Source organism: Suncus etruscus, chromosome 4, assembly GCF_024139225.1.
Source record: "Suncus etruscus isolate mSunEtr1 chromosome 4, mSunEtr1.pri.cur, whole genome shotgun sequence".
In the NCBI taxonomy this organism is placed as follows: Eukaryota; Metazoa; Chordata; class Mammalia; order Eulipotyphla; family Soricidae; genus Suncus; species Suncus etruscus.
The window spans coordinates 140904715-140917646 of NC_064851.1; the positions used below are offsets into that span (position 1 = coordinate 140904715).

The 12932-nt window shown below is 36.4% G+C and overlaps 1 protein-coding gene across 1 annotated transcript in view; it reads right to left on the bottom strand.

Annotated features, from left to right (window-relative positions):
- Positions 1–12484: 12484 nt before the first annotated feature.
- Positions 12485–12932, bottom strand: part of FUT10 (fucosyltransferase 10) — a 104744-nt gene continuing 104296 nt past the window's right edge. The window contains exon 4 of the mRNA XM_049772366.1: positions 12485–12709. Coding sequence (XP_049628323.1) covers positions 12485–12709 — 225 coding nt within the window. The remainder of the gene's footprint in view (positions 12710–12932) is intronic.

The following is a 12932-nucleotide window of genomic DNA, read 5'->3' on the forward strand; positions in this document are numbered from 1 at the left end:
GTAGTCCAAAAACCAAATAAATAAATAAATAAAATTACAACATTGATTTAAAATTTATTGCTGGAAACTGGGGTTGCTACAGTGAGAGACTCATCAATGTTCCTTCTGAAGTTCAGAATTGCTAGAAAAAGGGTTATGGGTTGATGGGTTATGTTCTTCAGAAGGATACCAACTTTTGACTGTAGTTTATTTCTTCATTATAGAATTTCTGTGCAAGGAAGAACATCCTGTATCTGCCTCTCAACTCTTGCAAATCTCTCACATTTTCTATAACTTACTATGCCACTGCAACGATGGCTAAATTTCTGTGAGGTTTCTTGACACCTCAGTTATGAAATGTGCATATTTTCATACCATCATAAAGTAAAAAATAATCACAAGTTTGAGGATTAAAAAGTTAATGACTATCTATAGTGATTTTTTGGCTTTTACCATCTGTAAGTTAAAAGGACAATTCAGCTATTATTGGCTTTATCAAGTATTTAATTACATTCAAACAAAAGTACTGATGATTTCAATATCATATGGATAGTAGAAACAGATTAATTTATGAACAGAGTTTTCTCCCACTATCAAAATATTTAATGTTTTTGGAATCTATTATGCTGAGTGAAATAAGTCAGAGAGAGAGAAAGACGCAGAATGGTCTCACTCATCTATGGGTTTTAAGAAAAATGAAAGACATTCTTGCAATAATAACTTTCAGACACAAAAGAGAAAAGAGCTGGAAGTTACAGCTCACCTCATAAAGCGCACCACAAACAGGGATGAGTTTAGTTAGAGAAATAACTACGTTTTGAACTATCCTAATAATGAGAATGTACGAGGGAAATAGAAAGCCTGTCTAGAGTACAGACGGGGGTCGGGTGGGGAGGAGGGAGATTTGGGACATTGGTGATGGGAATGTTGCACTGGTGATGGGTGGTGTTCTTTACATGACTGAAACCCAAACACAATCATGTATGTAATAAAGTTGTTTAAATAAAAAATTTAAAACAAAAAGAAACTATACTTGGCACAGAGAGGGACATCAATAAACATTGTCACCAATGCTGACAAGACTTCTGTATTTGCCTGGGCTTAGGTCTCAGAGTGACAATCTAGAAAAACAAGTTCACAATATACAAAGTTTCACTTAGGAATAATCTTGCTGATATATATCCTTTTCAGGTATATTGACCTGAGCTTTTTTTTATTCCCCTCAGAATTACAAAGCAATCAATGTCTGCTAAAAAGAATGAAAGGTGAATTATTATAAAAAAACAAAAAAGAGCAATTATACATATTAAGGGCAACATATTAAAATCAGCTAATTTGCCAAAAAAAAGAATTATAGAGAAAAGGTTCATTAGTTGTCTAAAAACAATAGTTGAATAAAAATGTTTTTAATGAATCGGAAAAAACATGAGTTCAACTGAATTTGAGGAAATCTTATTATATTAACTGGGTTAAAATGTACTAGCCTAAAACATTTACTAAATTAAAAAGTAAGGCCATATTAACTTGATGGGTTTTACAATTAAGTTGGGTACTTTCAATTAAGGTTTTCATTGTACGTGGTCAGATATCATCCGTCAGTGTGCTCACATATGCATATGTGCTGTCGCAAATAAAAGTTCATATTCTCAAGAGAAAAAAAAATTTAATGTTTTATTCCCATGTGGGGAAATTTAGGGGTCGCACCTGGCATTGTTCAGGAATTACTCCAGGTTCTGTGTTTAGAGATCACTCTCGGTGGCACTGGGGCCAACCACCATCTGGAGTAATTTCTGAGTGCAGAAAGAGGAGTAATCCTTGAACATCCATGGCCATGCCTGTTCCAAAGATATGAGATTTAAATTTTCAATTTGTCACAATAATTATAAAGCATTGGGAAAGGATTGTGGGGCCTGGTACCAAAACAAATAAAACAAAAACAGAAACCTTATACAATAGTATTGAGTAAGTTATGTAGATAGTTTATATGTCCCATCTCACTATCTTAGATAATAAAGTCACATTTATTTTAATAAGAGACTACATTTCTGTTTACATACATCTTCTTATGTTTTCCTTGTATCAAGACTGACTCTTTGCCTCAGACTTCTTTACTCTCATAAATGAAGTGCAACATTTTCCTCTCTTCCTCCATAAGAAGAAAGCCAGTTGGTCTACATTGCCATATATAAAAACATTGATTGAGAGGTGCACACACAGATCATCCTCATCCATCAAACTCAGAGTTCTCTATTGAGTAGAAAAAAATAAAGCACCTGGAAAATCTTAAATAAGGACTTTATCAACTGAAGAAAAGTTTAAGATTTAATTTTATTTTCAGTTGTTAAAACACAGAGAGAAATAACCTGCCTTAAATAGTTGTTTGAATTACCCATCTTAAAAAATATTAGATTTTTTCCTTCTCCAAACACCCATAATAAGCCCATCCTGATTACCCCGATAGTGCCTATAAATAGGATGAACACACATCTCAGATTATACTTGTAGTCATGGATTAATAAATAGTTAACATTTTACACTCCGTATTCCAGTTTGGATACTAAAATAGAAGGTGCTCCTACTTTCTATCACAATTATTCCAGGAAAATATCTTGTTAAGAGGCAAAGGACAACGAAACTGGAGTCTTGGTCTAAATTACTGAGTTTATTTGGAAAAAGACTGGGGAGAATAGAAGAGATCCTTGGGACATGGATGGAGAAAAACAGGCACAGAGGTGATTGTCATGGTACTGGAATGATGATGCATGAAACTATCCTTAACAGTATTGTAAGTCATGAGAATGTAATAAAAATGATTGAGGCACAGAATAAAGGTTATCAAAATGTGTTTTTAATGGCATCCCAAAAGTAACCATAAAGAAATTAATAGAAAGGGCATAAAAAGTGGACCTGTATCACTCCCACTTTTCCTGCTCCACAGCCTCCAGGCTAGCAGTGTACTAAAGTGGGGACATGCCATCAGAAAAACAGGAAATAGAAGATATCTGTGATTACACTTCCTACTTAAAGATGCTCATCTAAGTGTCCTGGATTTTCTCAATCTAGCAGATAATATTATTTCAGTGGTGAAATGAGTCTTCTTTATTAATGGCGTGTGAACTATATACATGATGACTGAATGCAGCTTGTAAGGTAAAACTCTTAAGGTGCTGTGACTAAGTAAATATTGTTTTGCCTCAGCTCTTGTACATAAGGTGAACAGATGTAGTTCAGCCAGAGCAGAACTGCTTGCCCAGTGAGCTCACCATCATCACTGCCATTCCCCCAAGTCAGAGTTCTAATTCTTGCCAGAAATCACCTAATGTTGACAGAAGAAACGCCTTCTCCTCTGGGGAACAGGAATGGAACACCAGCATAAAGAATGGAAAGAACAAAGAAAGGATTTGTTTCTAAACTTGACAACTCACTTCAAATGTAAACGTTTAGTGCTTTTAACACATCTTGTCAATATAGCTTTTTAATACGCACTATCAATACTAGCTGTTTATATTACCATTCATGTTTCAAAGGACTCGGAAGGATTCAGGAGGTTAAGTTCCATCTCATGGTGCTTTTTTCCAAAGAAAACAAAAGCTTCCTGAAAGTAGTGTCTATTCTGCAACAGCACTTCTACTGCCCAACTAGAATTAGAACCAAGCTCTTATGGAGGCAGAAGCTCAATAATCATTGAAATTAAACCAATTCCTAATTATATCCTGGTGGCCCAGAATATTCCTAACACATTTTAAATGGTCAATAGACATATACTGGATATAGTAATAAAACAGAGAGACCCACACAACAATAATTTTATTGATATAACTTTAAAAAGCATTTTCTTGCCTTTAATGCACTTTTTGGTCTCTTCCTTGATACTTAATAAAAATTATACTTGCCTAGAGAAAATAATGGCTATCAATATTTTCCAGATAGTCCAGTCTGGGCTGATACCTCTGTGATCATCTCAGAAAGGAATGGGGCATATTTGCTTTTCTGCATGAACTACAGAATCCCATGCCACTCCCAACACCATCTCATAGAAAGGGACCTGCTTCATGACTTAACCTAATCAAATTTTCAAACTACCTAATTTGTTTTAGAGTTATGAATTCTGAACCATGCGGCCATGGTTCCTCAATATCTTGTTCTTTCAGCCCAGTAGTTTCATAGGAAATCTGATAGGAAAGTTATACTCTACCCACCTTAGTGAGCCTAACTAGTAGAAAAGAAGGCTCCATTAGCACCAAAAGCCACAGCCCAGTAAATCTTTAGACACTGACTTTAATAATACCATGGAAAGGTATAACGATTATTTCAAATTGATTGACCTGTGTTGATCTAAGATCTGATCAATTTCAGTTCCCGTTGTGTTGTAACAAGCAATATGAAGTAGATGTGTTTGTACCTGCACAGAGACAGACGTGTGGTGGGTGGGTTACTGGAGATACTAGTGAAAGAATAGTCACACTGGTGGTGGAATTGGTGTTTAAACATATAGTGTCTAAAATGACTGTATCATGAACAACTTGATAAATCATGATGTTATAATAAAATTAGAAAGAAAACCTGTTGGGGCCAGAGCAGTGGTGCAAGCAGTAAAGCATTTATCTGCCTTGCCCACACTAGCCTAGGACGGACCGTGGTTCGATCCCCTGCATCCCATATGGTTTTCCAAGCCAGGAGTGATTTCTGACCACCTAGTCAGGAGTAACCTTTGAACATCACCAGGTGTGGCCCAAAAACCAAAAAGAAAAAAGAAGAAAGAACAAGAAAGGAGGAAGGAAGGAAGGAAGGAAGGAAGGAAGGAAGGAAGGAAGGAAGGAAGGAAGGAAGGAAGGAAGGAAGGAAGGAAGGAAGGAAGGAAGGAAGGAAGGAAGGAAGGAGGAAGGAAGGAAGGAAGGAAGGAAGGAAGGAAGGAAGGAAGGAAGGAAGGAAGGAAGGAAGATGGAAGGAAGATGGAAGGAAGGAAGGAAGGAAGGAAGGAAGGAAGGAAGGAAGGAAGGAAGGAAGGAAGGAAGGAAGGAAGGAAGGAAGATGGAAGGAAGGAAGGAAGATGGAAGGAAGGAAGGGAGGAAGGAAGGAAGGAAGGAAGGAAGGAAGGAAGGAAGGAAGGAAGGAAGGAAGGAAGGAAGGAAGGAAGGAAGGAACCTGTTGCCTTTTATTTCACCTTAATTTTCAAATAATTTTAGGAATCACTCATTTTAAGTTCTATTTTCCCTCAAGGAACTTTTTGACTAAAAAGAATCTTTTTTTTTTTTAAAGAAATGCTCTCTCTTCGCTATCTCTTTCTTCAAATTATTGTAACATATAAACTAAAAGCCTTACATGTCACGTTCTCTGATTTTATTCGGTGTCAAAAGTAATATTGTTGAGGGTGGGAAAATGGCTCAAAGCTTTAGAGAACTTGTGCATCGAATGCACAGGTCCCAGTGCATTTCAGAGATCAGTTTAAGGGACCATAGAATGTAACACTTGATCTCTTAAACACTGCTGGGAGTTCTATCTATCCCTTTATTCCACAAGAAGTAACATTGGTTAGTTAATATTACCACCAACTTTATCTGGAAAGTAATTGTAATTGGAAAATTGTTTAATTCCAAGTGTTGAAGGTTATTTCCTTGTATGTTTAGTTTTCATTTGAATCTTGGCGTTTTATCATTGGCAACAATTTAAAATGCTCTCTTAATATGATGGACTGACTTTGTTTTCATGGAGACGATGAAACACAATAGTGAACACTTACCATTTGCCAGATGTTCTTTTGGGTAAAAATGGAATTCTGAGGAAGTTGATCTCACAATTCAATCAATCTCATAAAAGTTTCTCGTTAAGATTCCTGCTGTGCTTTGAGAGAACAGCACAAGTGCTTTATTTACATGTGCTGTTTTGTCTTACAGATTAAAAAGACATGCACTCAGAAGATAAAGCTTATACAACTGATTATTTGTATTGCTTCACCAAGGACATATTTAGGTAATGCTCTTTTTTTTTCTATATACTTCATCAGATGATTATCAGTATCATATTCAGTAATTATGTCAGTCATTCAATAGCTTTGTTGGATTAGCTGTATAACTAACTTCTGGTGAGCAAGGCTGAATTATGTGTTAATGGTCTGCATAGAAAACAAAACAGAATCTAAGAGTTGTTTGACCCAATGTTGAAGGCATTATTCAGTTTGTGGTTCTGAGTCATTTTAAGAGCTCCACAGTCAATACTGGACTACTCAAGTCCTTGATTCTAGAAGTGAAGATATAAATCAAAAGGAATCCCCAAGAAGACAAATGGAGATGCCTTTAAATCATGACTAATTAAATTTTTTTTTTAGGAATACAGCCACACCTCTGGGTATGTACAGGTCTGGCTGTTAGACCAAGGAACTGAGATGACATATATCATGAAGTCTTTCTGTTCCTTTCAGACTCCCATAGTCTCTTGCCTATATCTGTAATGATCCCCTCTCCTCTACCAAAATCAAAAAGAGCACTATTTTGTTTGGATGTTGAGTGGACTTCAATCAATACCTGGCCAACTTGTTTAATACTCAGCCTGGCAATATAGTACCGATTTGGCCCAACGATGCTATGGGCTACCAGGTCCATACTTGGCAGGATTACATTATGGTGGGGACCAAATTTAAAATCTTGCACATAAAAGGCATGAAGTTATGCATAACCTAATATATCATTCCAGCACTGAGGGTCACTGATTTAATGCCTTGGATAGATGATGGTTATATGTTATTAGTTAGAGAAGTTACTATGACTTATAGAAGTGAGTGTTCACTCATTGCCACCATATTCCTGCAATCTAAAAAAGGAAAAACATGGCAGTTTGTCTCCTAACAGAAAGGCTGCCAAGGTCCCTCCTCTTTTGAGTTTCAGTTAGTAGTTAAGAGGATCAAGACGTACACATCTGGTCACCCTTTTCTCCTCTCTCTTGTTATACATATACTGAACATCTGGTCCCAGATTGAGAAATGGAAAATGAAAAATCACTACTAATCCTAATTAGACACTAAACTTCAGACATATGTTCAAAGTCAGTTTTCATCAGAGACCCCTGCAGTGGTTTGATTCGGGTTTGTACAACTATTATAAAGAAGTTGTTTTATTTCTATTTTGCTATATGGAAATTTGTGTAAAATTTCTTCACAAATGCCATGGATTAGAAAAGAGAAAGTACAATTCAAGCATACCTCTTCTGTCCTGATTTTAATACCATCATTATATCATAATGGCCATCCCAAACCTTCACATCTCTTGTTCCATATATTTATTTTGGGCCCGGAGAGATAGCACAGTGGCGTTTGCCTTGCAGGACCAAAGGTGGTTGGTTCAAATCCCGGTGTCCCATATGGTCCCCCATGCCTGCCAGGAGCTATTTCTGAGCAGGCAGCCAGGAGTAACCCCTGAGCACTGCCGGGTGTGACCCAAAAACCAAAAAAACAAACAAACAAAAAAAACAAATAATATATTTATTTTCTAGGGTATCTATAGAATTTCTATTTCACAAAAAATATTTGTAAAATAATTAAATGAGGGGCCGGAGAGATAGCATGGAGGTAAGGCGTTTGCTTTTCATGCAGGAGGTCATTGGTTCGAATCCCGGCATCCCATATGGTCCCCCGTGCCTGCCAGGAGCAATTTCTGAGCCTGGAGCCAGGAATAACCCCTGAATGCTGCCGGGTGTGACCCAAAAACCACAACAACAACAACAAAATAATAATAATTAAATGAGAAACATTTAAAACTATTATTAGTTATTTTTTTCTAGATAGCTCTCAATCAATATCTTTACAAACAAGAATGGTTGCTATAAAAAGCTGTAATAACTACAACTGATATTACCCTATTAAGTATGACTAGCAGTTTATTTTATAGCTAGCCTCACAAAGGGCTGCATATTATAACAGGTATTATAGTATCTACTTTACAGATAATCAAACTGAAGCTGAGAAAGACCAAATAACTTAATGAGTAATAAAGATACTTTGGAAAATGGGAACTAAAAGCCAGGTTTTTTTTTTGTTTGTTTTTTTTTTGGGGGGGGTTGGGCCATACCCGGTGGACCTCAGGGGTTACTCATGGCTCTGTGCTCAGAAATTGCTCCTGGCTAAGGGGACCATGTGGGATGCTGGGGATTGAACCCGCATCCATCCTAGGTCAGCTGCATGCAAGGCAAACTCCCTATAATTGTGCTACTACTCCATCCCCTAAAATCTAGTTTTTCTTACTATTTGTCAGAATTCATGTCACCTTTCCTCTGGTTTCTTTAAAATATCTTTTTTTATAATCTAAAGAAAAAAAATGCTATATAACTTAGCAGTGAATATATTACCATTGCTGATAACTACCAAAAAAAGAAAATAACAGAAATTTCTTATTCTTCTTGTTTGGGCCACACCCGGTGATACTTAGGGGTTACTCCTGACTATGTGCTCAGAAATTGCTCCTGGTTTGGGGGACCATATAGGACACCAGGGGATCAAACTGTGGTCTGTCCTAACTGCTTGTGCCACCTCTCTGGCCCCAGAAATTTCTTAAAGAAGAATGAAGATTTCTTCATATAAAATTCAGGATAAACAGAGATGAGGCTCAGCATATGCTCACTTGTGTAAGCCCCTGAATTTAATCTCTAATATCTTCCCAAATAAATATGCAGACTGCAAAGTTACTTCACATAAACTAATCACCATTACTGTTGGCCAATAAACTTTTGTACTACATATGTTGCAGATTCCAAGAAATAGAGTTTACTTATGCAGTTGTACCCATCTTATTTCAGATAATCATCATTATTCACCAAAGCATGCACAAAATTCTCATGAGTTATTATTTTTAGCAGGAATTATGTGCTACTGATCATTCTTATTTTTAAATTTTGATAATTGCTACTTCAGTGCTGGAACTCAGACACAGGTCTGTCACATGCCTAGCCTTATTGAGATTTCTTTTTTTAAATAATATCTTTATTTAAACATCATGATTACAAACATGTTTGTAATTGGGTTTCAGTCATAAAAAGGACACCCCCCATCACCAGTGCAACATTGCCATCACCAATACCCCTCATCTTCCTTCTCCCCACCCCCCACCTGTATTCAAGACAGGCTTTCTATGCCACACTGGACATTCAAAGTTCAGGCCTATACTGTATTTGGATGCATACAATATACTATACATATTAAGTTTATTCTGCATAATGTGAGTCTATGGAGCAAACATTCTGATTTTTATTTCTAAGAAGTACACAGAACACTATATACATTCAGCTTGTTACTAATCATAATGATATCCATGGATATTCTAGTTTCTTGAATCTTTTTTTCTTGCAGGACCCTCTTGAGGGTGTTCAGGGCTTAATCCTAGTTCTGTGATCAGGGATTACTGCTGGAAGGGTTCAGAGGCCCATATGAGGAGCCAGGGAATAAAACCAAATGTGCAAAGCAAGTTTCCTGAATACTGTTCTATTTCTTCAGTTACTTGAATTTAGTTTTTAATAGCAACAAATATGCCTACCTGCATTCAGATTCTGAAATATTGTATTTTCTGTATGTCCAAAGCTTAAAGTTAACTCCATTTTTAGATGTGGAAGTAAAGACAATTAGTAATGATTTTCTTCAGCATTTCTCAGGTTTTATTTGTTTATTCAAGTTGTCACAAACAGCAAAATTTCATCTTTTTATGGCATTTAATATTTCATTGTATATATGTGTGTATATATACATATATATACATATGAATGTATATATATATATACCTTCTCTTTACCCACTTACATAAACAAATGAGTGGTTTCCATATTTGGCTACTGTACACACTAAAGGAACACAGATGTGCATACATCTTTTCAAGTTAGTTTTTTGTGTTCCTAGAGTAGATGATAAAGAAATGGAATCACAGAATTATATGGAAGATCCACTTAGTTTCTGAGAAGTCCCAATAATACCATTAAAAAATGGAGAGAACAGATACTTCCATAAAGAGGATATGTGCATAGCCAATAAGCATATGAAAGTGTGTTCATCATCAGATATTACCAGAGAAATGCATATCAAAAAAACAAGAATACTCACACCAGTGAGAACAGCATATATTAAAAAGATTGAAAACAAATCAATGTCAGCAGGATTTTAGCCTCTAAGAAAAATGGTAGAAATTTCTCAAAGTATTTTTGTTTTGTTTTTTTGAGCCTCACCTGGTGATGCTTAGGGGTTACTCCTGGCTCAATACTTAGAAATTACTCCTGGAAGGCTCAGAGGACCACATGGAATGCCAGGGAATGAACCCAGGTCAGCAAAGCAAACACCTGACACACTGTGCTATCACTCTGGCCCCAAATACTATTCATTTTCAATCTCATGAAACTCTTTTCCATTCTTTTCTATAACAAAATACTAAATTAAGTGATCAGTGATTTGTCTAACTGTAGTTTTCAGTTACATATTTCAGAAAAGTTTAGGAAAGATTTTTCTATGCATTAGATGAAGAACCAAAATTTTTTTCTACCATGAAATGTGGAGGTTGAAGACTCATGTATAACACATAAGCACAGAATTTTGGTGATGGTATTTATGAAGAATTGAAATATCATGATAATATTTCACCTGAAGCATAAATCATACCTTGGACATTTTTTAAGAATATCATGTAATAGCAAAATTTAAATACAGCCTTTAACAAAAAAAACTCCTTTTCCCATTTTTCTCTGTTGCTATTATCAAATAAAGGGACAAAGAGATAAATATATTAATTCATCCTCAATGCTTGCCCCAATGAAGATTGTTCACTCCTTAAAAAACATATGGTGGCTCTGAAATGATAACTCAGTCAAAATACTTATAAAATTAAACATCATAATTTTTCATAAAGAATTTCATTCATATAAAAAGAACCTTGAAAAAAAGTCAATCACTTCTTTTAGATAGAAAATGGATAAAAACCAATCACTGATTATAGATAGAAAATGAAGGCCCAGGAAGAGAAATTAAGATTTGTAGAAGATTATGTTTAGATCCAGATAGTGCTCAGACTGAAAAGAACCCAATCATTGACACTCACTGTCTCCTACCAGCAGTGTGATCCTTCTTGGTTCTAAGAGGTAGTATGGGTTTCTGTCCTCATTTCTCAGAAAGGGAGAGTGAGGAAAGGGAGAGAGGAAGAATGGGAGAGATTTAATAATGTTTGGCCATGGCAGGCACAACATAGGCTATCTAGCCTGTGATAAAGGGTGTTAGTGGCAGAAAGTCTCCTAAGTTTTCCCATTATGATCATCAGAGACTCTTCCTAATTTCCAAGTTTATGACTTTTCCAAATGAAGAATACCAAAGGCATGGCCAAGGGGACAGCTCAGAGGTCTAGAGTTTAAGCTTTGCAGGTGGAGCCCCCAGCACAGTAGAGCCCACTGTCTTCTATCAGGAGTGACCTCCAAGCACCAATCTGGGGATAGCTCCCAAGCAAAGTCAAAACACATCAAGTGGTAACCAGTTTTAAAATAATCCAAGTCACTCCAAGACTTGGAAGGGAAAAGTGAGCCAGTAACTTTTCCTCATCTCATACAACTCCAATATATGCTATAGATGAGACAGCTGAAACTATGGTGACAGGATCAGAAATGAAAAAGAATGCTTACAAACTAGAAAGACTGCTCACCAAGCTGTACTACATCCTCAGCACAGCCAAATCAGCTTCCACCCAATTAGAATTCCTGGAGACATTTATTTCCATCGTCATATTGAACCAAACAAACAAGCTGTTCAGCCCAAATCATACAATTCTTGGTACTCTTCTACTTCAGCTGTAAAAAAGGGTGACTGGGAACATCTCACAGATCAAAAGACACAAGGAGGAGGCATGTCTTTACAAGACATTGTACTCTGCAGGAAATTGAGGGGAAGAGAAGGGGGAATGATGAGGATAAGATGAAAAACTAAAGCTCAGAGGTGGCTGAATGCATGGAGAGGAAGGAGAAACACACATCTGTCCCTTTTTGACTGGAAGAGTAAATCGCAGATAAACTCCACACAGCTTTTATTACTCACTTATGTCCCTGGAAACCAACATATGGAATCACTCATTGCCAAGTTCTAATGTATTTCATGTTCATGCTCAGCATCAGGACACTGTGCCTGCCAAATACCAATAAATTGCAGATAGTGAGTTCAGTATCAAGAATCCATAGCTTCTCCCTGTCTCGCCAGTTGAGGTGAACGCTGTCACTCTACAGACAGTAAATTGTCACCAAAGGCAGCAGGTACTTGGGTCCAGACATGTAAATTGAACATTAACAGTGTCCAAAAAAGATACTTCCTTTTTCAGTATAAAAATATAGAAGTGACCCCTAAGGGTAATTTAAATTTATTTGATATGGCTCATTATGAGTACTGCAGAAATTAATTTTTACCCTAGGAATAGTCCAAAAATTATTATAGTCAAATAGTAATGCAGCCTTTTAAAGAAAAACCTTAAAAAGGCTTTAGTCTATATCATTTTATTATTAGTGGACATTAGTTTTTGAATACTAGAGACCAAAACTCATGGGATGAGAAGTTTTTATTCCTATCAATCATCCATCTCAGTGCCCGTGCTTCTTTCTTAGACTGCTTGAAGCTTGGTATCCACATCTCTCGTGAAGATCCCCAACGTGGAGCTACAGGTGAGAAGGCAAACATGGTAGGTTCTGGACAAGTCAGGTGGGTGACTTCTGCAATCCACCTTTTGGGTGGTAAGCCCTGTGTTGAGAGAAAAGGTTTCAAAAAATTTTAATGTGATAATGAAGCATAAATCCTGTGTTCCTTCCTTCCAAGAACAGAATCCCATGCATAATTTTCATTCCACAAGTCCCAACAGTTTTACTGTTGAGTAGTTAAAAAAATCTAGTATCTATGAAAAGTATGAATAACAATGATATAAATCCAATACCTAAATAAAAATCGGTTTAAGAAATCCAACATT